This window comes from Silurus aristotelis (genome assembly GCF_946808225.1).
Source record: "Silurus aristotelis genome assembly, chromosome: 4".
In the NCBI taxonomy this organism is placed as follows: Eukaryota; Metazoa; Chordata; class Actinopteri; order Siluriformes; family Siluridae; genus Silurus; species Silurus aristotelis.
The window spans coordinates 10146930-10174894 of record NC_139577.1 but is presented as its reverse complement, the minus strand read 5'-3'; the positions used below and the strand labels follow the sequence as shown (position 1 = coordinate 10174894).

The window sequence follows — 27965 nt, the reverse complement described above, 5'->3', positions numbered from 1 at the left end:
TTGTGTCTATTTAAAGGGCATATTCAAGGGCAATATGACACAATAGCACACTTCACTACACAATCAAAGAAAATGTTGACCCGTCAATAATGCCACATTTCATGTTGCAGCTTGTACATGCTTTACTGTTGCCGTTATTTTATTACTAATTTATTAACAGAAACATTTTTTGTCCTATTACCCCTTGTAATAATAATAACAATAACAACAACATTAATAATAATCGTAATATTATTATATTCATTATTATACCCATAATAATTATAATTGTTATAACATTATTAGACCAGATGTAAAAGCATTGTTTTCATAGTCATAATTAAACATTTTTGATTAAAGGCTTATAGATTAATGGCTTATTCATGTGTATGGTCATGTACAGTGCATTTTTAATGCACTTATATAAATTAATGCAAATAATCTTAACATGAAAACAACTTCAAAACATGAGGTGGTAGCTTAGTGGTTAAGGCATTGGATTTTGGATCTGAATGTTAGGAGTTTAAATCCCAGCCACACCACGCTGCCACTCTTGGGCTCCTGAGCAAGGTCCTTAACCCTCATTGTATGAATAAAAAAAAGTTGTTCTGGGTAAGGGCGTATGACAAATGTCTTAAATGTAAATTATAATGTAAACTAAAGCTGCTTATGTTTGTCCAGGATGATTGTGACAAATATTGTTAATTGCACACAAGACCAGCCAAAGCTAAACAAAAATATAATGTTAAGCATGCAGTAGGTCAGTGACCTCTCTATCCAGTGCTGATTCTGTGCAGTGATGTTTCCTAATTGCATTTTCATTTATTAGTTTTACAGGTTCTTCAGATCACTTATATCTGTAAGCTTTCTGATATACTTTAAAATTTAAGCAAATAAAAGAAAAGATGCCAGAGAGCTCTGCACACATTCCCTCCACACTCAGATAGTTTTGTGTGTGTGTGTGTGTGTGTGTGTGTGTGTGTGTGTGTGTGTGTGTGTGTGTAAGAAAAAAGAGAGAGAGAAAGAGAGAGAGAGAGAGAGAGAGAGAGAGAGAGAGAGAGAGAGAGAGAGAGAGAGAGAGAGAGAGTGTGTGATCAATGAACAAACTACTGCTTTATTTAAACAAAGGCAGTAAAAAATTTAGATGGTAGTCTTTTGGGTCGGATCAATTATCCAACTGCCAATCACAGTGGCCTAGGGCAAAATCCTAAAAAATATAATATAAATATAATACAAATTAAACAGAGAAAGTATGCAGAAAATATGAAACGAAGAATAAAATAAACACCAAAAAAATAAATACCGTCTTAAAACCTTGAAATGCAGCAGTCTCCATGCCCATAGTCCAACATCTCTAATTGTATAAAAGGAGAAATTAATAGGCCTATTCAAGTGACCAAACAGAGCATTAAGTGTGAGTCTACTGTTTCAGTGGTATGTTATACTGCAGGGCAAATACAAGCTCAGTGTCTGAATCCCCTCCAGGAAACATTAGTAATGCTCTTCTAAAGTCATTTAAAACAGCAGAGATAAATGAGCAGGAAACTTCCAATGACGTGTTTTCCTAAGTCTGCGTCTGTCAGGGAATCAATGACCAGTGTAGGATTTCACAAGAAAAACAACAATATTCAGACACCCCCCCCCCCTCCAGACTACCTGACTTCATGGAAGTTGCCCCCCTGCCTCATTCCTTTTATGAAGAACAAAACTATTCTTTTAATATATATATTGAAGGAAGAAAGAGATCACAGCAGATCATCTAAATGAATTTTTTTTGTGTAAATTAATTTTCTCTTAATACATTTGGTCAGTAAATCTGCAATTTACTGTATACTGATACTGTATGCCATGTTGTGTGTGTTTTTTTTTCTCTATCATTGCACACTGACATGTATACACACCCAACTGTGTCGATGGCATACTTCTTCACAGATGCAAAGCACACATCTGCTCTTTTCACCTTTTCTGACAGAAGAACCTAAATACTAGAACACTCTGCTCTACACTTGACCTTCATGAAATAAAACATAGAGAGAACAGACTTGCATTCTCAAAAAGACTAGCATTGCCAGGCTACTCTGGAAGAACAAATTCAAAATAGACAGGAGGACATAGAATAAATGAAATTCAATACTTATAAAATGGCACCTATATTTGTCATTTGCCAGAAACCTTTATCCATAGTGACTTACAAATGGTTCATTAGGACACACAGTAAGAATACTATTAGTCTAAAAACCCTACTGGGAAAGAATATAGTTAGAAAGCAAGTTTATTGTGTTTTTATTTATTTTCTTAAGAAATCTAAGATCTAATAGCCAATCTAAGTAATTCCATAAGATGAACAGCTTTAGAGCTTGTTTAAAGACTGCTAGTAATTCAGCTGTTCTGACATCAAGCAGAAGTTAATTTTACCACCTACTGTATGTGCCAGAGCAAAGAAGAGTCCTCAGTCATGCCTTCCATGTTTCCTGGGAGTTAGTGGGACCAGTTAAGCAGGATCGCAGGGAGCATGGTGCAGTGCAAGGTGTGGTAAGTGCTGTGAGGCATGTTTTATTCTAACAAGCTCACTGTTTGCAACTGTGACTTCAATTTAACTGAAAACCTAACTAACAAGTTTAACATTAACACTGGATGGAAGCAGTGTTGGACCGTGCATTTCACCCCTAGGTCTTCAGAGGCATCCTGCCTGAAGCAATCCACCTCTTAATACCATAATTATGATTTCATGGCTACTGAAACTATTAATATTATAAAAACACAGACAAGAAAATTAATGTCATTACTAAAACAAGAAACTCAATGAACACAATTCAACAAGTCTCCTTTCACTGTAGCCACAGCTGCACTGCCTGCATACATCATCTCTAGCAGAAGCATCGATGTTAACCTCATAAAATGACCCTGGGTTTTCCCTGCATTTTTGTGCCTTTTTAAAAACATAAGACAACTTAAGGACATAGGATCATATAAAAATACATATTGAGAAAGGACTTTTAACAGAGAGAATGACAGGTTGAATGTATAAAGCCTGCCCACTAAGGAAAATGGCAGGTACATTTAGGCTATATAAGTGTATAAGATTGCACAAAGTTTACATTTGCAAACCGTGTTGCACAATATTTCAGTTCTATAGTAGTGTTGCAAAACTAAAGCTTAGAAATACAGTGGTTACGTTGCGAGTTCCGAAAATCTGCAATTTCTAACCGCACCCCCACGGCCCACAGCTCACTCAGTACCTTAGTGAATTCATTTAGCCATTATGCCACTTTAATACAATATTGTGGTTTTTTTTTTGTTTTTTTATATATATATGAAATTTGTTAGTGAAAACATATGTAATTCCTAACATTCCTGAACATTTGGTTCCACTGTGGATTCCCGCGAATTTTTATGATAATCCGAAGCTTCCAAGCCAGCAAGAATCTTCCGAACCGCGAATGATCAGGGGTTAACTGTACTTTAGTTTCCACTCTTGTTTTTTTTTTTTATAGTGTTATGCTATAGTCTATATAGTAATACCATAAGTGATAGGATTCGCTTCCATTGCTATGCTGATGACACACAGCTGTATATTTCAGCAAAACCAGATGAGCGAGATCAGCTTAACAATGTTGAGAAGTGTGTAAAGGACATTAGACAGTGGATGCTTAATAACTTTCTTCTGCTCAACTCAGATAAGACGGAAGTACTTTTACTAGGACCACATGCAGCTAGAAGTAAACTTTCCGATTACGTAGCATCTCTGGATGGTGTTTCTGTTTCAGCGTGTACGGCGGTCAAAGACCTTGGTGTTATTATTGACCCGAGTCTTTCCTTTGAGTCTCACGTGAATAATATCACCAGGATCGCCTTCTTTCACCTTAGAAATATTGCTAAAATTAGAAATATGATGTCGGTACAGGATGCAGAAAAACTAGTTTATGCTTTTGTTACTTCTAGATTAGACTACTGTAACGCTTTTCTGTCTGGGTGTGTGAGTAAGTGCATAAATAAGCTTCAGTTAGTTCAGAATGCAGCAGCAAGAGTCCTCACCAGATCTAGGAAATATGACCACATCACCCCTGTTTTAATAGGTCTACACTGGCTCCCAATTAAATCTCGCATTGATTATAAAATACTACTACTGACGTATAAAGCACTTAACGGTCTCGCACCGCAGTATCTGAGTGAACTTCTGTACCAGTATGATCCTCCACGCCTACTTAGATCAAAAGGTGCTGGCTATCTGTTGGTTCCTCAAATAATGAAGAATACAGCAGGGGCAGATCTTTCTCTTATAAAGCCCCACAGTTATGAAACAGCCTTCCGACCAGTGTTCGGGACTCAGACACAGTCTCAGTGTTCAAGTCGAGGTTGAAAACGTATTTATTTAGTCAAGCCTTTATCAGTAGATTTTTCTTAGGTAAAGGCTCAGATCTGGAGGAAGCATGGATATAGAGTGTTTGGTGAACTGATATATTTGTATGCTGTCGTCCCCTCACATTCACACGTTCACTCGGGTTTGTTGACGGTGGTGTGGTGGGTCGGCTCTTATCCCAGAGATCCCTCATGTCTGTGTTACCTTCTGGTTCTCCCTTTTAGTTATGCTGCCATAGCGAGTCTTGCCGGAGTCCAAACTGCACAGTGGCATTAACTTTCATACACCAATAGGGACACCTAATAATCCACATCCTTCTCTTCCCGTCACCCTCTTCTGTCTCTCTCTCTCTCTCTCTCTCTCTCTCTCTCTCTCTCTCTCTCTCTCTCTCGGTCTCCAGTGACCACTGTTCCTGCCCCTCTTCCCTCCGTGGATCTTCACACTTCTGTGCAGCTTGGGACGGTCTCTCATCAACACCTTGGGTGGTTCCATGTAATTCCGGAGTAGAACGGGTGCTTTGAGGATGGATTGGACTGTAGTTAATGTCAACAGTCTGCTACACTGACTCAGGAATACAGTTTGCTTCTGATCATCATCACTTTACCCCACAACATTGTATATCTGCATCAAATGGACATTTGGTGCAACCCAAATGAGGATGGGTTCCCTCTTGAGTCTGGTTCCTCTCAAGGTTTCTTCCTTATGCCATCTCGGGGAGTTTTTCCTTGCCACAGTTGCTCATCAGGGACAAACATACTTACAAAGAACATATTTACGTTTAATCACCACATTATCTGTGTAAAGCTGCTTTGGGACAATGTTCATTGTTAAAAGCGCTATACAAATAAAAATTAATTGAATTGAATTGAATTGATGCATGTGCATTGAATACTAATACTATTTTTGCTTAATTGTAATTCAAAAACTTCCATCTCTGTTATTTAGCCATTATATTGGGCCCAAGTGTAAATGTATTTAATTGATACAAATGATTACTGTATACAAAATAAAAAATATTGAAATTTTAGCTTTGTTCAAATATAACTAGTCATGTTTTTTCTCGCGAGAAGACGCGAGCTTGGTCCGGACCAATCAGAGGCATGCAATCAGACGACGCGCTAAAAACATGGCCGCGCGGTGAGAACATGTTAAAAATCACAACAAAGCTAAAAAACGAATATAATCTAAATATATTTATATAATATATTTATATAATATAAATATAAAGGCAAAGTCTGAACGCTTAACATTAGCACCGTATGGTGCAAGTCTCTAATTAATAAGCATGACAGAGAAGAATATTATTTATAGTCGACCTACAGCAGAGGAAAGCAAAGAAATCTGCAACCGAGATCCGAAGTTTTCGCAGAAAAAAGTCCAAAAAAAGAAGAGATATGGGCGAAAACATGCACACTCGTCATCAACCAGTGCCTCACTTTATTACGAGAAAGGTAAGCGAATTGTTTTTTCTTTACATGTGTTTATTTCTGTGTTTAAATGACTGCAGTTAAACTCCAAATTATCTAAAAATAAAAATCAAAAAATGGAATGTGTCAGGTGTCAGTCTCACACCTGATTTGCCAAAAACCTATGGACATGTTTTAAACATTCCGTCGAGCTTTTTTTTATTATTATTAATTTATTTATTTTTGCTTTAAAAGGCTCGAAAGTCTTTTCGTGTCTGGTATTATATAGCCCGTGATTGCAGTCAGTGCATTTCAAAAGCAAAACAAAAAGAAGTCAAGTAGGCTTTATTATCATTTAAACCATACTCAGTGCAGTACAAAGTGAAAGAAGCATTGTTATACAGGACCAACATAAATTAACAATAAAAAAAGACAAAATGACACGAGTAGACAGTAAACACAGTAACTGTCTAAAACAGTAACAATCTAACATGCAGCAAACTTGTTGATTTGCACTTGACTGTTTAATTTCTCTCTTCTTTAACAGATTTGGGAACTCCAAAACATCGGTCATGGAAAAGATTTAATGGTTGCAGCAATGCCGATTCCCCGAGTGAGGCCGAAAATCTACAAGACATCATCTGGGATCCTGCTTCACCACCTCCACTGAGGAATGGTGTGTATCTTAGAAATCTTTTACACCAGACCATTTTAGTTCATATTCTGATTATATTGTAATTTCATCCATTTTTCTCATCTAAACATCTCTCTACATTTGTTTTTATTGTGTAATATATATATATATATCTTTAGTGAACACATGTGATTCCAAAACAACTCCTGTCATTGGGGTAACAGGGCTCAGACTCTGTCTGAGACACTGTCTGAAAAACCAGTGTAAGGTTTCGCACCATCAGTGGTTTTAATAAAAACTCAGGATGATATGAAGTTTGTGGTCTCTGAAGACACTCAAAAAGTACTCTGAACTGTTTTACTACTCTCTCAACTCCCATTATGAAAGAAAAGTTGAAGTTTGTACATCAGTGGTATTATTCTTTTTTAAGACATCCTGAATTGTGCATTGGCTATGACAAAGGTTTTGCAGTTTTCAGGTCTTCACGTTGGTTCTTCACACGTGAACCCCAGAGTTCGGACCATGACTAGACATTCAGAGATATTCATCTTTTAAGCAACCAATCTATTAGGGCACATCTGGACAAATAAGAAACACATCAGCCACACAATTAAATTTTTCTGATCATAAAATGATGGTTTCTAACTAAAATCAAACTAAAGTCCTATTCAGACGGGACTAGTTTTACAGGGGGTCGTTAGAGAAATTTCTGTTTCATAGACGTACTTTGTGATTTTAATCCCGTCCGAATCTGCCATGTCTGTCTTTCTCTCGCATGACCTCTGTAAAAATTCCAGAGCAAATTACCTTCTGTTTTTTAGCAAATTTGGCGGTCCTCTGAGAAATCTAATCCCATCCGAATGCGAATGTCTGTGATTGCCGAAAATGTTTTTTCCAAAACGCGTTTTCTTGTGTGTTCCGGTCAACGTGAACTACCGTACTTACCCGAGCGCGCCAGTCTTCAAGTTTCTGCTTTGTCATTTGACCATACGCAATCCACGCATCCTGGACATGTGGTCTTGTGAAACGCGCACATGTAAAACACAGACACTCCTACCTCCGTAATAAACACAGAGATGTTAGTCCCTTCCTAATCCATACATGAAATCGGCAAACGTCGTTTGGAAAACTAGTCCTGTCCGAATAGGGCTTAAGAATGCCATGGTCTACATTTTTTTTAACACATCCAACTGTAAATCCAATCAGGAAATAAAAGATTCAATTCTGTACATTTATTTAATATTCATGTTTTCATCTCAAACCCCAATGTCTTCGATGTCTAGCAAGAAAAAAATGGGTCTTGTCATGTCAGTACGTTTGAATTGCACCTATATATGGTACCACTTAGAAACAATGAGGATGACTTTAGACAGCATTTTATATGCATGTTTTTCCTAAAAAGGCTCAGGACTAGAATACCACATACATTTTTGCACTTAAGGTTCTGTCAGTGAACTGTTGATAACAAAATAGACATCATGCTAAAACTATAATAAGTTTTCTGTTTACACATTTGAAAATTATATTGTCCATACAGTACACAGTTTTAAGAAGAGAGAGTAATTATAGTTGCACAATTTGGTGTCACCCAGGTTGGAATATGGTCCCTTTGCAATCTGGTTCCTCTCCAGGATATTTCATTATGCCATCTCAGGGAGTTTTTCACCATCTCCCCTGCGTCATGTAATATTATTCTTATTAAGTTTTTATTTTATGTGCTCCCTTTATGCCAGTCAGCAACCATGTCAACAAGCACAGAGGTAGCTTAGGTAAATCGCCATGCCAGTCAGAACAACTGTGTAGTAGCTTGTTTACATGCTAACCATGTTGGTTTTAATGCTGTATGAGGTTTACTAGGACACAATGTCTCGTACTCTGAATATTAATAACAGGAAAAGCAGCAGGAGAAAGTGTCAGAGTTGTGGAGATATCTGAGATTGTGAACAGAATTGCACCCAATGTAAGTAGTACCTCTTTGAAATAAAAAAAATAATTCCACCATTTTGTATACCATATTGATACAAGACCAAATTTTTATGTCAAAGAATGAGAAGCCTGTAGATTCAGTGCTTCAGTGGATTGGAGATACTGCTATTCCCTGCACACCGGAGATTCAACCCAGAGTTCGGCGTTGCTCATCACGGTCAGTATAAACTAGGGATGTGATTTTGTCCCTTTCAGATGAAATTATATGCCCTCGATCAAACGATACAGCTAAACAAGAACAACACTACAATAGACCTGAACCAATGCAGTTTATATTCAGCACTGATCCAGTTCGATTAAGATTCAATATTGATACAGTACATGTAACATGCATTAATTTTTTAATTATGTAAGAAACGAGAATTTCCAAATATTTCCTCTCTGTATATATTTTCTCTTAGAATATGTACAAAATTTTACATCTGCAGTGCATGATTTATATAAAACTTTACCAAAGTGTGTAATGTTCACTATATAGTTATTGTGTCTGAATCAACCAGCTTTAGAGAAAATGGTTGATTCAGACACAATAACTATGGTGATTAACACTAGCGGTAGTTGTTGCATTTTTAGCTGCATCAAGACTCATAGTGCAGTTCTTTTGTCAAGACTTCCTGCTGAGCTATTGTCAGAATTATTTCCAAAATATTGATTTGAAAGATTCTCTCTCTCGCTCTCTCTCTCTCTCTCTCTCTCTCTCTCTCTCTCTCTCTCTCTCTCTCTCTCTCTCTCTCTCTCTCTCGTATTAATGGAATATACTTATGGATACTGAGCAGTGTGTGTGTGTGTGTGTGTGTGTGTGTGTGTGTGTGTGTGTGTGTGTGTGTGTGTGTGTGTGTGTGTGTGTGTATATATATATATATATATATATATATATATATATATATATATATATATATATATATATATATATATACACACACTAGCGGAAAGTACCCGTGCTTCGCTACGGAAGGCAGAACGCTAAGCAATATGGCAATAAGCAGTAAGCACTGAGCAGGACTGGATGATCAGAGATCAGAACGTAACGTCAACAAATAACGTACTACCCCTTTGTAGTACCGATACAGGGCAAACTACTTTGAAAATAATTTTTTTTCGTGCATCTAACATCTAATAAGAAACAATGTACTAAGTTTCATTAGGATCCATAATGTTATTTCGAAGAGTTTACAATGCAAGAGAAATTGCGTTTTTCGCGAGTTAGCCACGATCCAGGGCAAATTTTTCAAAACCCTTTCTTAGTGAGCACCTAAGACCCAAGAGGAAGGTATGTTCCATATTTCATTGCAATCCGTTCAGTGGTTTTTGAGATTTCGTGATGAGTGTGTGAGTCAGTCAGTGGTATTTGAGCTTTATATATATATATATATATATATATATATATATATATATATATATATATATATATAGATAGATATATATAATAAATGATACAATTAAAATTTATCCATAATCTATTTTTTTTTTTTTTTTTTTTTAAGCCGACAGAGTAACAATGTTGAGGACCTGATGAAACTCGCCAGACAGTTTGACCTGAACATGACCCGCCAGCACAAAGAAATGAATCTTGCGAAGTTTCAGAAAAATGAAGGAACAGATTGTAAGGACTTGCAAACGGTCAACAACCTCACCTTCACCCACCCAAAAGAAGCAAAAGAACTAAGCCATGAGGAGGAGCTGCACGCTCTGTTTGATGGACCAACCCAGAACTTGAGTGGAAGATTAAGTCCTCCATCAGTTAACTGTTCACAGGAGAGCAAGACTGAAAAACACGCTACTTATGAAATAAGCCCAGCCACTTCAGATAGCAAGAATCTCAATGAAAATGCTCTGATTTTAGAATCATACTTTGATGATGACTGGGAGAATGATGATCTTCTTAGTGATTTGTTGGTGCTTGAGATGGCCCAGAACCCTCAGCAATTGAGTTCCTGTTCAATGAAGACCACTAGTCAGATAGGGTTTGCTGCTTCCAGAAAACCTACAACAGTCAGCTCCTATGGATCAAGCAGCAGAGCTGATTCCCCACAGTCTCACCAGGTTACCAGTTATTACACTGGAATCTCTTCAGAAACTTGCACCAGTCCCATTATTTTCAGATCAAATAGTGTTGTTCAGTCTGGTGCAATTAAGCAACTCCCAGCAACCAGTGCTGATTTGCGTAAATCAAATTCTGGAGATTGGAAGGTGCATGCAGTGAATAAAAGGCATCACAAAGTTACGACTAATGTTGGCCCCAGGGATTTATCCCTTTCATTTCAAGAATCAGGGAATGAGTTTGACACTCTGTGGGGTGATGGAGATGACAATGATGATGATCTGCTTTATCAGGCTTGTGATGACCTTGAGCGAATATCAGCCAGTCAAGAAGAGCAAAGAGGAAATAATTCTTCCATTCCCTCACATGAAGTACTTTCATCCGTCATTATTTCAAGATCTTCATCTCAGCATCCAACAGACCACAAACAGCCAGCGTGTGTTTTTGCACGCTCGCATTCAATTCCATGTACTTCTGGTATTTATGAAAACAAGCAAAACTTGTCTGAACCAGCTAGCACTTCACAAGTAAACCACTCTTTTCAGAATGGCACAAAGCAAAACAATTTTACTCAACTGAGGCATACTGTAGTAACATCTGGAGAAAACAGACACCTTTCCACATTTAAGAGACATCGGTCTGACCCAGGATCATTTAGAAACAAAGGTAAGCTTTCTTCCATTAATAACTTTACTGTGGATTACAGAAATACACTCCCCATTTACTTGAATATGAAAAGCTGCAGATTCATGCAGTTATCTAATTATTCAATCATGTGACCAAAGCACAAATTATGCACATACAGGTCAAGAGTTTCAGTTAAGGGTCCCATTAAACCTCAGTCTCTAGTGACATTTATAGTAAAAAGTAACTTAAATAAGAACTCTTTACAACAGCAATGAGCAGAAAAGCATCTTAGAATAGACAGCACATCCACCAGACCACATCATAATCTGGGGCTATCATGGTCATAGACTAGACACAACTAGACATTTGCAGACTGTAAAAAGACCTGGTTAATTTTATAAAATCTTTAGTTTTTCACTTTAAATAAGTCTGTACAAATTCCTGTTCTTGGCTGACAAAAGTAAAACCCATTATGGTCTCCTGCTGTTGTAGCCCATCTATCTCGAATGCTTTAAAATGATATTCTGCTCACCATGATTTATAAGAATGATTTTGTTAAGTAACTATTCTTCCTGATATCTGGCTATTTTCCCCTGGTCTCTATAATCAACAAGGTATTTCCATCCTTTAATCTCTGATCACTCGATGTTTTTGTCTTTCTTATTATGTGGTGTAAACGCCAAAGACTGTTGTGTGCATGAAAATCTAAAGACATTATTTTCTCAAATACTCATACTAGCCAGTATCCACTGCACGACCACAATCCAAGAGATAACATTTTTCCTTCATTTTCCTTCAAATTACTTTTCTTATTGTGTACCTACATATGTTGCCCTGTACTTCTGCCTCCTGATTGCATGATTAGATAACTTTATGAATGTGCAGGTGTACAGGTTTTCCACTAATAAAATGGACAGTGATGCACGTTTAATCATTGCTTTGACATTTGTATGTTTGATTATTCATGCGGACACTAAAGAGTGTGTTCTTGTTGTCAATATAATGGATCTTTTTGGTTATTAATTTTTTGTTTAGTTAGGAATTACAGTCATTTGTTCACAGGCTTAAAAGTACTTGGGCAAACTAATAATAATATATAATTACTAATTATTATAATTATTAGGGGTGTAACGGTACACAAAGTTCACAGTTTGGTATGTAACTCAGTTTTTAAGTTGCGGTTCGGTTCAATTTCAGTACGGTTACGGGGAGGAAATGTAAAACATAATATTGTTTGTCGTTTTTATTAACGCAGTTTAATATTATTGACAATTGTGGTATCAACATTTTAACAGCCTGCTTGGTTAAATAGTATATAAAATAATATTTTATAATATTTTATAAAAACATTTATGGAATAAATCTAATTAATGCAATACATGTTTATATTATATTGATTAAATTGAGTAATCAATTAAATTGGCACAAATAAAATGTATTAAATACATTTAATTGAATACAGCAATCCCCGGTTTATTGCAGTGGTTACGTTCCAAAACCGATAAACGAAAGGCCACCCCAAACGTTTTTTTTTATTATTATTATTATTATTATTATTATTATTATTATTGCTTAAGCCATAAATCATCCTTCCACACACTTTAAACACACACAGAAAACATTTGCAAGAATATAGCGAGATGAATTTTGTGTACATTCGTAGAAATACAGTACAATGTAACACATTTATAGTGTACATGTACTGTAAAGTATACATTTCTTTAGCAGCATAGCCTATGCAAAATTTCTCTGCTTGTTTATTGGTTGTTAAGTGTCCTATGACGTCAAAAAAGTGGCTGAGTTAAAGATTCACATCACCGCATTCTTTACTTTCAGTGGCAAAATCTGGTGACGTACGTCTTTAACTTTTTTTTTTTTTAACATCAGTGGACACTTCAACCAATAAGCAAGCGTACTTTAATGCTAGTCATTTCTTATGTTATGTACATCAGGAAGTGCTTACTGTACTGTACATTTTAATTCATTTTATAATTAATAATTATATTTGTAATAATACATTTCATTATTTCAACATAAAACTCAATAAAAACACACGTTTTTTGGTCTATCGTGCTATCTGTGAGCGACCAGGAAAATTAGCTAAACAAATTAGTTATTTGGCAAATGCAATTCCGGCGATAAATCTATACCGTGGTAAAGAGGTGGATTACTGTAGTTTACATTTGTTAGACCCCATTTGGGTAATATAGAAGTGTATGTAAGTTTTGATGTTTTTTACATGTAATATTAAATTTTCTAGAGATATGATCTACTTAACTGTTCTACTTATGTTCTACTTATGTTCTACTTATACAACATACTTTAACAAATATCTTAATTCCTACCATTCTTCATTCACTCCCTCCCTCAGTATGTAGAATTGTCAGGAATTTTCTCCTTTTAAAAGAAATTCTTGAAGCTGGACATAAAATTTAATTTTTATGCATGGGCAAAACAAATCATATTTATGGTGCAGAGTGAGTAGCCACAGTGACACTGTGCTAAATCTAGTTTTTTTTTTTTTTTTTCTTTTTTTTTTTTAAATATACCCCTGGTATGTTAAAGTTTTTTAAGTTTAATAATAATAATTTAAAACATGCACTCAAAGTGCAAGGCAGAGACTTAACAAACTTGCGATCCTCCACTTAATACGTTGCTGAGGGAACTCAAATTTTAACTATGTTTTGCATGTAAAAAGGATTGCACCGAAAGCCCTGTGCCGAAATATTACTGTACGAATATGTTTATCGGTACACCCCTAATAATTATATATACATAATTATAAATATAACAAATTTTTAAAACTTGGATGCCCGTCCTTTGCAGTCAATGACTGCAAAGGAAGTCAGAAATATTTAAGATGCTTTGTGAGACATTTATTGCAGTTGCTGCCTGTTCGTTGGTCTTTCTTGGACAAGGTGAGGGGGCTAGATTGAGATGGTTTGGACATGTGCAGAGGAGGGACATGGGGTATATCAGTAAAAGGATGCTGAGGATGAAGCTACCAGGAAGTTTATTTTTATTTAATATTTATTTTTTTCTCTGACTGAATGAAGCCCTCCTTCACTTGCCTCCACATAATAAACATTTCCAAACTTCCAAGACCTGTTTTTAATTAAGCATGAAATAAAGAGGAAACAGGCTACACCTAGGCCATTGACCTGCTTATTAGTCAAGTGTCCAGTTACTTCTAAGCCTGTGAAAATGGTACAATATAAATAATGACTAATTCCTAAATTATTAATGTACTCTTTTGTTAATCTACTTAAATTAAAGCTGAATGTCTGCATTTCAATTTCATCTTGATTGCTTTCTTTTCAGTGGTAATCAAAATTAAGAAAGTTGTGTCACTGTCAAAACACCTACAGGCCTCACTGTATTTATAAATAAGACTGCATGCTGAGCAGACAGGGAAAATTTGCATGCTCTTTTACACTTATTTTTCTTTTGTTTACTCTTCTAGTGTTTATAGCACCACAGCCTGCAGTGAAGTGTTCTGCTGCTGAGATTGAGAGAAAGAAGCAGGAAGCTATTGCAAGGAGAAGATTGCGACTGCAAACCACTCAGAAGCTTGCAGCTCACACATAATCCACCACAGAGGAGCCTGACTTCTTAATGAATGCCTTCTGCCATCTGTCAAGATTATGTCTCAGGAATCTGTGTAATGGATTGTTGCCAACTGACTTTTTTGCAATTATTTTTCTTGTTGCTGCAGACCATCATCATACGTTATTAACAAAAAGTAGTGTGTCAAAACATTTCAGCCTTTTTGTTGAGTAGTGTTAAAAAAAAAAAAAGTTTTAAAATTTTTAGTCTAGATAATATAATGTGACACAAGGGGTGAATAATTAAGAAATAAGTTGGAGAGGACTAATACAGTTTCTCTTTGTTTTTTCTTGACTAGTAAAATACTTATGTCTGTTTCTATGTATGTGTTTTTCATCCCATAACTGTGGCTATTAACTCTGTTAATAACTGAGGTTTCCTGTTCAAAAGTGTACATTTGATAAAGATTACCAAAGCTATTGATTTATGTTCTTGGGACAGGCAAAATCTATTTTTATTTTAATTTCCAAGTATATTGAGTTGAGGCTGCAGGAGCATATGAAAGGAAAACCATGTGAAATGAAGCAAATAATGTACATGTGCACCGCATAAAAACTATTTAATCCAATTTGATTTGTTTTTCTGAAGTTCTTAACATCTACATTCTACATACCATGTATTTACTTCTCTTTCCACACTGTAAAACATAAAAAAAAATGTAAAACACTTTAAATCGATTTTGGCTTTATATTTTATATGAAGATTCATAACTCTAAATTGATTATTTCTTTGTGTAATGTCTTAAAATGACATTTAAAATTAAGGTTTTCTTTGCACATTAAATGAAAATCCTCAGTCTGTCTGCAGCACACCTGGTTCATTGTCCATGACACAATGTTTTTCACTGTTTGCCTTGGGGAATGCCTGTGTGTCACTCAGATATGGGCCATAGTCATTTCCAGTGGTAGGATACACAGGTGTCTATGTTCCTGCATGCGTTTGTGCTCTCTGAGTCAATACTTCCATGCACAGTAATCTCTCACTCCCCTGCGCAATGACTGTAAATCAAATGGCACAGTAATTTGGCATGGGGATGAAGGCTTTTCTTTTTTTTTTATTACTGTGATTATGGTTATTATGATGACTACAATTTATTTGAAGCACGGGATGAAAAACACAGGGCCCAACAGGTGTTGAGTTGCTACAATATACAAGTTGGTGAATGATTTTTCAATAACGTGGCATAATCAGACTGCCAGTAGACAGTGTAATGAATTCTTCAGAACCTTTTTCCTGAAACCAGAGCAATTACTGATTATTGCGATGGACCTGTGCCATAAAAAGTCAGCTTTGTGCCGCAGGAGTGATCATCTGTGGAAGAAGCATACTTTGGTATCAAGCTGTAGTAATTATGGCAAATTACTCTATGTTGCTGCTAAAGATACATGTATAATTGTTGAGGTTGATAATCGTTGTTGAGGTTTAAAAATTCTATTTGGAATACTATTTTGCTTAGAAACCTGTTGATTTTTATGGTTCCTCTTATTTTGTCTATAACAAAGCCCTGCTTAAAAATCAAGCCACCTTGACATTCCTTCTTTCATTTAATGTAAGGAACACCTTTCTTATCAGAATCATTTTGTATAAAAGCAGAAAAAAGCCACTTCTATCTTCAATAGAATGTTGTGTATCTTAAAATAAATATACAATGGTCAGTTAATTGAGATTACTGTGTATCCAATTCACACTTTCCCCAAAACGGTAAATTCAAACTTTAACTTCTTAAATATTCCCTAATTTAACAATTCTGGTTTAAATAACAAACTAGGCTCCTATGCGTGAAACCGTACATAGCCAGCATTACCTGCTGCAGGTTATTGCCCAAAAGTATGACTAATACAGAAAACACTCAGATGAGGGGGCAGAGGGGGCTGCAGTTTTCATCACGTTAAATGAACTGTGAATATTTTCACTGTCATTAGCAGCTTAGATTTGTTTCAACAAGGCTTACCTGAGGGCTCCATTCATAGGCCCCCAGGTTGCTAATGCACACTCAAAACATGTGTGTGTGTGTGTGTGTGTGTGTGTGTGCGTGCGCGCGCGCGCGCGCATGCTGAGGAATGGTCTAATGGAGAAAACATGTTTAATGATGTTCCTTAGCAGATTATCTTGTGTGCACAAGAATCATTCCACTGCCAGGTTGTGGAAAGAAAAACACAAGGATGTAAGTCTAATTAATAACTGACATGCGATGTCAGATAACCTACATAATTTTTAGTGCATTTATTTATTTAGTGTATTTAATGTATATAATTTATTTATTATGTATTTATTTAGGGCTTTGGATATTGCTAGCTTTTGGTTTAAAACCATGATTCTCTCTGTTGTAATCTTTATAGCTGATGTTTTTGCCCTTTTGCCATATCTGATCTCTAACTCATTAAGCTCCGGTTGGTATGTTTATAAAAACCCTTTGACTAAACTTTTTATTTTTAAGTTTTTTAAAAAACTCTCAGTGCTATGAACTTTCTTCAAATAACTTTCCATTTACGTTCCTTAAGCCTATATCTGCCAACACCTTGCTACAATGGCTTTGCTTCCCCCCTATTGTATCACATAATATGGTGGCGAGAACTATAATGGTGTGTTGACAGATTTAGGCAGAGATACTTTGGTAAAAGCAAGTTTGTGAGCCCCTTGGAATTGTCTAGGTTTTTTTTTTTTTTTGCAGGAACATGCAATTATCAAATCTTAGTGTAAATCATAATAAAAAAACAACTGTAGAAAAGCAAATGTACATGATATGGTAAAGTGTTAAAAAATTGCAACATAAAAATAATTATTTAAATAATGCATTGCAAAAGATATTTTGACACAATGCAAAAATCCAAGCTGCATATTATGAGGAAGGCCAACTCAAGATAAGCAGTATCATTTCGTTATATATTGCAAGACTGTATAAAGCAGCCTATTAGCTTAGGAAACCAAGCAGTCAGCATTTATAGATCCCTCTCCCAACTGCCTGTACCTGTCATGATAAGTGTAACAAAACAAATGTTTATGCAGTGAGTTCAGGGAGTCGAAATGGACAAAGTATGCTACTAATTTGAAGTACTAATTATTTTCCTGCTGCTACGGTATAAGCAGATTACAATGTTAACTGTTGTTAATATGTTGTATGTTAAATTAATACATTACATGATATATGCACCCAAAATGTCCTTATAGCAGATAAAAAATTGCCATTAAGCTAACATGGTAGAAAAGATGCTTCGACTAAGCATGCTGGTTGTATCTCCAGATTACTCCAAAAACCAGATAACTTGTTAAAACAAACATTTTCCATTTCAGTTGCATCATAAAGCACAGACAAGATAAAATAAAAACTAAATTCAAATAATAACAATAAATGTTTATTTTTTTTGTGGATAGACATGAACTCTTCATGACAGTTGCTTATTTCTGTGATCTTTTGACATTTGTTAGATTAGGAATTTAAATTGCAGCTTCTGTTCTTTCCATTCACCACATGAGGGTGCCATATGACTGGCTTGACAAGTGGGTCAGAGAACCTCAAAAACAGCAGGTCTGTAGTGGAGTTCCCAGTGTGCAGTGATGTGTACCAACCAAAAGTGGTAAAAGCAAAGATAGACGCAACAGGATCACAGTCATCTATCACTAATCTATGGAAAAGTCATCTGCTTTGTTTCCACAAATTAGCACAAATAATGTGTCAATAATTGCAGATTTACAGTTTGTCTCAGTTGCACATGAACATTCATTGCCATCAGAATGAAAAATCCCTTTGTCCCTTCAAAAAGATCATCAAAATGTTTAGTCATGTTGTCAGTATGATGGAGCACAGTTTCAATATTTCTTTATATATGTTCGTTTCTTGGTTGTAATCCATTTTCAGAATTTGTAATTCTATGTTTTGTATACACTTTCCAAATGAAGGTTCAGGAGATTCACCTTTGACCTATTTTAGAGAACAAGTTGTTTTATTGGTTGATCTGATGCCGTAAACTCTTCTTTATTAGTGATATTCAAGATGTATCTACACAAGAAACACAATGTCATCTATTCAAGAAACATTTACCAAAAAAAAGTTAAGGTTGACAGATAATGACAACTGGTTTAACCATTTTGCATTCAATGACTTATGAAATGACGTGATGCTGAGATGTTTTGGCAGTTAAGACTATTTAGGTGAAACCAGTATAATATACAGTGAGGAAAATAATTATTTGAACACCCTGCTATTTTGCAAGTTCTCCCACTTAGAAATCATTGAGGGGTCTGAAATTGTCATCGTAGGTGCATGTCCACTGTGAGAGACATAATCTAAAAAAAAAAAATCCAGAAATCACAATGTATGATTTTTTAACTATTTATTTGTATGATACAGCTGCAAATAAGTATTTGAACACCTGAGAAAGTCAATGTTAATATTTGGTACAGTAGCCTTTGTTTGCAATTACAGAGGTCAAACATTTCCTGTAGTTTTTCACCAGGTTTGCACACTCCTCCACACAGATCTTCTCTAGATCAGTCAGGTTTCTGGCCTGTCGCTGAGAAACACGGAGTTTGAAATCCCTCCAAAGATTCTCTACTGGGTTTAGGTCTGGAGACTGGCTAGGCCATGCCAGAACCTTGATATGCTTCTTACAGAGCCACTCCTTGGTTATCCTGGCTGTGTGCTTCGGGTCATTGTCATGTTGGAAGACCCAGCCTCGACCCATTTTCAATGCTCTAACTGAGGGAAGGAGGTTGTTCCCCAAAATCTCGCAATACATGGTCCCAGTCATCCTCTCCTTAATACAGTGCAGTCGCCCTGTCCCATGTGCATAAACACCCCCCCAAAGTATGATGCTACCACCCCCATGCTTCACAGTAGGGATGGTGTTCTTGGGATGGTACTCATCATTCTTCTTCCTCCAAACATGTTTAGTGGAATTATGACCCAAAAGTTCTATTTTCGTCTCATCTGACCACATGACTTTCTCCCATGGCTTCTCTGGATCATCCAAATGGTCATTGGCAAACTTAAGATGTGCCTGGACATGTGCTGGTTTAAGCAGGGGAACCTTCCGTGCCATGCATGATTTCAAACCATGACGTCTTATTGTATTACCAACAGTAACCTTGGAAACGGTGCTCCCAACTCTTTTCAGGTCATTGACCAGCTCCTCCCGTGTAGTTCTGGGCTGATTTCTCACCTTCAAGTCAGGTCAAGTCAAGTTTATTTGTATAGCGCTTTTCACAACAGACATTGTCTCAAAGCAGCTTTACACAAATCAACAGTTAAGGTGAATGGTGTGAATTTGTCCCTGATGAGCAAGCCGCTGGCGACTGTGGCAAGGAAAAACTCCCTTAGATGTTATGAGGAAGAAACCTTGAGAGGAACCGGACTCAAAAGGGGAACCCATCCTCATTTGGGTGACATCAAGAGTTTGATCATAAATCTTTCAACAATACAGAACACTGGAGAGTGAGAACTAACATGATTATTGGAGTATAAGATTATAAGTGATGTTCTTTCTGCAGTCTTATACAGTCTATATGGTTAGTAGCTCCTAGTTTTATAAGCTCAGCATTATGCTTCATTGAGACCCTACGAGGGGAGATCTTGCATGGAGCCCCAGTCCGAGGGAGATTGACAGTCATGTTTAGCTTCTTCCATTTTCTAATGATTGCTCCAACAGTGGACCTTTTTTCACCAAGCTGCTTGGCAATTTCCCCATAGCCCTTTCCAGCCTTGTGGAGGTGTACAATTTTGTCTCTAGTGTCTTTGGACAGCTCGTTGGTCTTGGCCATGTTAGTAGTTGGATTCTTACTGATTGTATGGGGTGGACAGGTGTCTTTATGCAGCTAATGACCTCAAACAGGTGCATCTAATTTAGGATAATAAATGTAGTGGAGGTGGACATTTTAAAGGCAGACTAACAGGTCTTTGAGGGTCAGAATTCTAGCTGATGGACAGGTGTTCAAATACTTATTTGCAGCTGTATCATACAAATAAATAGTTTAAAAATCATATATTGTGATTTCTGGATTTTTTTTTTTAGATTATGTCTCTCACAGTGGACATGCACCTATGATGACAATTTCAGACCCCTCCATGATTTCTAAGTGGGAGAACTTGCAAAGTAGCAGGGTGTTCAAATACCTATTTTCCTCACTGTATTTTGATCAACATGACAAACAACTGATAATGTAGGAAACAGCAGTTTGTGCGAAAGCATTTGCAAATGCAAATCCAAGCAACAAGAAATGTTTTTATGATGTGCACATGTGACTAAATGACGTGGAGGTTGAACAAGTAGTTTTGAGAATTTCATTTCTGATCTGACAAATGCTCCAAAGCAACTGAGAAAAACTGTGAGTTAATTCAGTACACAATATGTTTTTTTACTTGTCATTTTAAATTGGTTTAATCCAAATCTAGCTACCCTAACCCATACCACAGAGAAGTAAAAAATATTACTTTTTCAGATTTGTGTTACCTGAAAAAAGTGACCAGTACTTGAAAGATACTCCTGCAGCTACTTTAAAGTAGCCTTAGAAAACAACCACTAGTTTTGCGCAGGCCAGTGCACTCCTAGTGCCGTTCCCAAGCCTGGATAAATGGGGAGGGTTGTGTTAGGAAGGGCATCCAGCGTAAAACATTCGCCAAATCAAATATGCGGATCATAACCAGAATTTCATACTGGATCAGTCAAGGCTACCAGCAACCAACACAGGTATTGTTAACCAACAGGGTACTGGGAAATTGGGCTACTGTTAACCAAAGGAGGAGAAGGAGTGGAGGAAGACGTCTACAGAGACAGCAGGAAAGGGGGAAGTGTAGGAGGGTGGTGGTTAGGGTGGGCACTTTAAAAGTTGGTACTATGACTGGTAAAGGGAGTGAGTAAGCGAATGTGATGGAGCGGAGAAAGGTGGACATGTGTGTTCAGGAGACCATGTGGAAAGGGAGTAAGACCAGAAACATTGGAGGTGGGTTTAAACTGTAATATCATGGTGTGAATAGAAAGAGAAATGGTGAAGTGGTGATCCTGAAGGAAGAGTACAGTAAGAGTGTAGTGGAGAAGAAGAGAGTTTCTGATAGGGTGATGAATGTGAAGCTGGAAATTGAACAGGTGATGATAAATGTCATCGGTGCCTATGCTCCACAAGTGGGTTGTTAGATAGAGGAGTAAGAAAAATTCTGGTGTGAGTTGGATTAAGTGGTGGAGAGAGTACCTAGAAATGAACGATTGCTGATTGGAGCAGACTTCAATGGACATGTCAATGGATGAAAAGGATGGAAATGGCAGTTGTGAATACATATTTTAAGAAGAAGGAGGAACATAGGGTGATGTATAAGAGTAGCGAAAGGTGCACAGATGTGAACTACATTTTATGAAGGAGATGCAATATGAAAGAGATTGGAGACTGTGGAGAAGTGTTGGCAGGGGACGGTGTAGCTAAACAGCATCGGATGATGGTCTGTAGGATGGTTGGACACTAAAGAAGGAGAAAAGGATTTGTACCGATTGGCTAGACAGTAAGACAGCAGTGAAGTGTGCAGTAGGAATGACAGACTGGTGGATAAGTTTAAGTACCTGGGGTAAACAGTGAAAAGTAATAGAGAGTGTGTTAGAGAAGTAAAGAAGGCAGGGTAGAGTTGGTGAAGAGTGACAGTAGTGATTTGTGATAGAAGGGTATCTGTAAGTGTGAAAGGGAAAATTTATAGGACTGTGGTGAGACCTGTTATGTTGTATGGTTTAGAGACAAAGAAAAAGAAGATCTTTAGCTAGGTTTAACAAAACCATTTAATTGGCGACAGCTGTGTGATAATTGCTGTTGAATATGAGTTGAGTATAATTGGTTTATTCCGACCAAAGTCACATGCTCCATTAGAAAATGCAGTAGCCTTTGCTAGTTACAACACATTCAAATTGTTTGTTCACATACACATGGATTTAAAAGAGTTAATTCGTTTTCATTCTACTTTTACTTGAAAATATAAATAAACAAATAAAATGAGCAATTAAATCAAATATAACCAGTCATGCATGCAACTGCATATTCCACTTCTCTCCCTCTTTTTTTCACTCTCCTGTTCTTTTTCTTATTTGTTAACAAACCATTATTAGCCATCCATCTGTCTAATTCCTTCCTCCTATTACATTAAGTAAACCATTAAAAAAGTATGTGACGGTGATCAATGTTTACTGCTCTTGGCACTTTGTGAAAAGTTTTCTAACCTGGATATGGTTAATTAATCCTGACAGAGAAGAGAAAAAGAGCAGTTTGTAAATAGAGGTGAAATTGGCACTAATGTGTAGAGAAGAGTAACACCGATTGACTCTTGAAAGCGACCACAACACACAGCACAGAAAGGGAAGAATATTGCTCAACATAGATCATGGCCTTACAGGCAAACTGGGAGTCCCAAGTCAAATTATGCAAGCTGTCTGCACATGCAGAACAATGTAGCATGAAATAAACAAAAGTGCTTGAAAATGCAAATGCATTCTACTTTATTTAGAAACTTCCAAAAAATCACCAATTTATTTTCCTTATTTATATTTGGAAGAAATTTAAATGCTTAAGTGCACATTGTTATAGATAATACATCTCCATGCACATGCACAAATACTTTGCAATCCACTGGGTTAATTTACACATCTAGTCCAAAAAGAGACATCTAGTTTCCAAAAAAGTTTTCCTGTAATGTGCGACAAGCAAGTTTGACAAGCAAGAGACCTGGAATTGTTTTTCAAGCCATAATGATAAACTGGATCTACTTTAGTGTTAAATTAAAAGTTATGTGAAAAGTGAGATGCATAATTTTAAAATCCTAAAGTATATTTAAGACAGTAAAATGTTTTATGAGGCAAATTACTTATCGAACCCAGCCATTAGGGTTGCACAAGCCAGTGCACCCTTAGTGCCGGTCCCAAGCATTCGCCATATCAAATATGCGGATCACGAAAAAGAAATTCAAACCGGATCGGTCGAGGCCCAGGTTACCAACAACCGCCACAGGTATCGTTAGCCAACAGGGTAAATTGGGCTACTGTTGGCCTAAGGAGGACAAGGAGAGGAGGAAGACATATACAGAGACGGCAGGGAAAGGAGAAGTGTAGGAGAGTGGAGGTTCGGGTGGGCACTTTCAATGTTGGAAGTGGAAAGGGAGTTAGGCCAGGAACATTGGTGGTGGGTTTAAACTGTTCTATTATGGTGTGGATGGAAAGACAAATGGTGTAGGGGTGATTCTGAAGGAAGAGTACAGTAACTGTGTAGTGGAGGTGAAGAGAGGTTGTGATGGTTGAGGGTGATGATCGTGAAGCTGGAAGTTGAAGGGGTGATGATAAATGTCATCAGTGCTTATGCTCCACAAGTGGGTTGTGAGATGGAGGAGAAGGAAAAATTCTGGATTGAGTTGGATGAAGTGGTCAAAGGGGTACCTAGGAATGAAAGATTGGTGATTGGGGCGGATTTCAATGGGCATGTGTGACAGAGTGAACTGTCCCTATGGTCAGCATGACCCTACACACTACACTTTCACTTCTCCTCTGTTTCTTGCTACAGCGCTGTGGGTGCACACACACGCCAGGTAGCACGCCGCTCGCACACACACACACACACACACACACACACACACACACACACACACACACACACACACACACACTCACTTCATTCTTTCATCTCTCATCCCGGACAATAAGCGCACACACACACACACACACACACACCCACACACACACAAACAGAAGGACTTCCTAAAACTTTGTGTACTCACCTGTTTGTTGCGTCGGTCTTCTGGGTTGGGTTTGGATAGCAGCCAACCGGAGCGCTGAATAGCGGCTGGCTTTAAAGCGCCAGCGCTGCGTCGCGCATGCGCGGCAAAACCGGAAGTCGGCAAGTTTATGTTGGTGGAACTTTTTTTTGTGTGATTATCATTATTATTGGTATTGTTATAGTTTCTGTTATTATTATTATTGCTATTATTAGTATTATTATTGTTATCATGTTTATTATAATGATATTTATAATGTTAATAAGCCATTCTGTGACTGGCTACAAATTACCAAACCCCTTTGGGTGAAATGGTTGAGTCCAAGGGGAGGGGCTTACACTTTATAAACCAGTCTCCCACTTCAATTCGGGGTGGAGATAACGGAGTCTTGCATTGTGGAGATAACGGAGTCTTGCATTGTGGAGATAACGGAGTCTTGCATTGTGGAGATAACGGAGTCTTGCATTGTGGAGATAACGGAGTCTTGCATTGTGGAGATAACGGAGTCTTGCATTGTGGAGATAACGGAGTCTTGCATTGTGGAGATAACGGAGTCTTGCATTGTGGAGATAACGGAGTCTTGCATTGTGGAGATAACGGAGTCTTGCATTGTGGAGATAACGGAGTCTTGCATTGTGGAGATAACGGAGTCTTGCATTGTGGAGATAACGGAGTCTTGCATTGTGGAGATAACGGAGTCTTGCATTGTGGAGATAACGGAGTCTTGCATTGTGGAGATAACGGAGTCTTGCATTGTGGAGATAACGGAGTCTTGCATTGTGGAGATAACGGAGTCTTGCATTGTGGAGATAACGGAGTCTTGCATTGTGGAGATAACGGAGTCTTGCATTGTGGAGATAACGGAGTCTTGCATTGTGGAGATAACGGAGTCTTGCATTGTGGAGATAACGGAGTCTTGCATTGTGGAGATAACGGAGTCTTGCATTGTGGAGATAACGGAGTCTTGCATTGTGGAGATAACGGAGTCTTGCATTGTGGAGATAACGGAGTCTTGCATTGTGGAGATAACGGAGGCTTGCATTGTGGAGATAACGGAGGCTTGCATTGTGGAGATAACGGAGGCTTGCATTGTGGAGATAACGGAGGCTTGCATTGTGGAGATAACGGAGGCTTGCATTGTGGAGATAACGGAGGCTTGCATTGTGGAGATAACGGAGGCTTGCATTGTGGAGATAACGGAGGCTTGCATTGTGGAGATAACGGAGTCTTGCATTGTGGAGATAACGGAGTCTTGCATTGTGGAGATAACGGAGTCTTGCATTGTGGAGATAACGGAGTCTTGCATTGTGGAGATAACGGAGTCTTGCATTGTGGAGATAACGGAGTCTGAGAACCATTGTAGTGAATGCACATGAGCAGGTGCACCTATTTTGTATATAGCTTTCTTTACTTTCCTCGTAATTGTCTTTGTTTTGTTATTTTGCCACTTTTTCTTTTCTGGGGTATTATATATATTTTGGACTTTGCACTTGAGCACGCTGTAAATAAACACCACTTTACATGGAACATCACAGCGAGTATTGCCATCATTTGGGTAGAAGGCGAACCCGTAAGGCCGCTCTACCACATTTGGTGTCAGAAGTGGGATGGCTACTCGCAGGACAGTGCCAAGAGGACGCAAGGCCAGGATGGTGCTTCGTTCCCAGACCCAGGCAGCCACTGATGAAGATGGAGCCTGGGGAACAGTGGATTCAACTGAGGAAGAAAGAGAGGAGGATTTGTTGCCTCCTGTACGACCCAAGGGTACGGCATCCAGGACTGGAGCAGGGCCGCGCATTAAACCATTCGAAGAAGGGATGGCAGAGGTGTTCCGGCAGTTCATGCAAGCACAGGAGCAGCAAGACTCTGCTCTGCTACCTCCAAGCGCTGCAGACTGGGACAAATGGCTACCTTTCTTGCTATTTGCCTACCGGGAGGTGCCACAAGCATCGACTGGCTTCTCACCCTTCGAGCTCCTGTATGGCTGGCAGGTCCAAGGACCTCTGGATCTCCTCCGGAGAAACTGGGAGGACCCTTGTTCAGAAAATAAGGCTGAAAAGGGCATAGTCCAGTACATCCTAGAGATGAGGGATCGTCTGAAAAACTACAGGAAGCTGGCAGCGGAGAACCTCCAAAAGGCTCAAAAGTACCAGAAGACGTGGTATGACCAGCAAGCCCGTTCCAGAGAGCTATGACCAGGACAGAAAGTACTGTTGTTGCTGCGAACGTCCACGAGTAAGCTCCTTATGAAGTGGCAGGGGCCCTACAGTGTGGTACGGAGGATGGGGCAGACATTGAACGAGATCTATTATCCTGACAAAGGCAAGGCAAAGCAAACTGAGGGTAGACATGCAGGTAGTTGGTGTGGCGACCCCTAATGGGAGCAGACGAAAGAAGAAGAAGACTGTGTTTAAAGCTCTGAAGCACTTTTTGCCTCGCCTCATCATGTGCTGGTGCGCTGTGACATTACGACAGCTGTAGCACATATCTACCGTCAGGGCAGCATGCGCATATGGCGGCGCCGCTCCATCCCGGTCTTCGAGGGTGTAGTCCCGGATTGGGTTCTTGGGCTATCTCCCTCAGGCTTCCGTCCTTCCGGACGGCTCTGCTCCTGGGTTTTTGGCTTCCGCCAAACGTGTCAGTCATTTGCATGCGCTTTTGGTTCATTCCTCGTGCCTAAATGCTTTCCAGCCTTCACTGGTGAGGTGATTGTGCTCCCCGCCTTTCATCCTCCTCCTTTTTCCTTTGCAGAGGACCAGGGGTTGAATGCTTTGTGCCCTGTGCGTGCCCTACAGGTTTTCTTAGACAGGACAAACTCTTTACTAGGAGCGACCAGCTCTTCATCTGTTGGGCCCCACCGAAAACACGGGAACCCCATCTCTAAGCAATGCCTCTCTTGTTGGCGGGTAGTGGCCTTCTCCTTAGCGTATGAATCGAGAGGCTTGCAGCCTCCTGGCGGTCTTGGTGTGGGCTCTTCTTAGCCAAGTTCTACTAGGCCTGCACTCCTTTCAACTCCGTCTGCCCGGCCTAGTTATGTATATTTCAAGCGTACAGTTCCCCTTTTTCTTGAGACCCAGGTTGGTCCATTCACATGTCTATGGACATGTTCTCTTTCCTACAGGCCGCCCGCTTGTTGGTCATCATCGGGGTTCTAACATGCGTGTTGCCACATGTCTTGTTTCTTTCCATGGCTGGGTTTTTATCCCGAGCAGTATATTGAGTCTACTGCTTTGTGACGTGCCGTACACCACCTGTTTGGCCATCCTCTGGCTTACAGAGCCTCACTGTGAGTGTATTGGGCAACCGGGGAGTTGTCTATATCTCCCATAGGTGGATCTCGAACACGAGATGGTGAAAGAGAACAATAGGTTACTTTCGTTACCCCGGTTCTCTGAAACATCGAGTGGAGAGATCCACCAAGTTTGCCCCGCTTGCTGCATGAGAAGCGAATATGCTCACTGAGGAAAGGGTGCCTTATGCAGGTCCTGTCTGTCAAGCCAGACTTGGTGCAATTGGATGCTTCTGCAGAGGTCAGGTACGGATGTCCTTCCCATAGATGGATCTCTCCACACGATGTTTCAGAGAACCGGGGGTTA

General features: G+C 38.5%; 1 protein-coding gene across 2 annotated transcripts in view; it reads left to right on the top strand.

Annotated features, from left to right (window-relative positions):
* The first annotated feature begins 5449 nt into the window (after nucleotides 1-5449).
* The window catches only part of etaa1b (ETAA1 activator of ATR kinase b), a 40855-nt gene continuing 18339 nt past the window's right edge, over nucleotides 5450-27965 (top strand). Inside the window, exons 1-7 of one of the 2 annotated variants that reach the window (XM_083540002.1) lie at nucleotides 5461-5476; nucleotides 5593-5790; nucleotides 6293-6421; nucleotides 8272-8339; nucleotides 8425-8522; nucleotides 9850-11072; nucleotides 14497-15207. In XM_083540002.1, the coding sequence (XP_083396128.1) occupies nucleotides 5625-5790; nucleotides 6293-6421; nucleotides 8272-8339; nucleotides 8425-8522; nucleotides 9850-11072; nucleotides 14497-14621 (1809 nt within the window). In that variant the 5' untranslated portion in view covers nucleotides 5461-5476; nucleotides 5593-5624 and the 3' untranslated portion in view covers nucleotides 14622-15207. Of the gene's footprint in view, nucleotides 5791-6292; nucleotides 6422-8271; nucleotides 8340-8424; nucleotides 8523-9849; nucleotides 11073-14496; nucleotides 15208-27965 lie in introns of those variants that run through there. The other variant, XR_014533278.1, reaches the window with a different exon arrangement.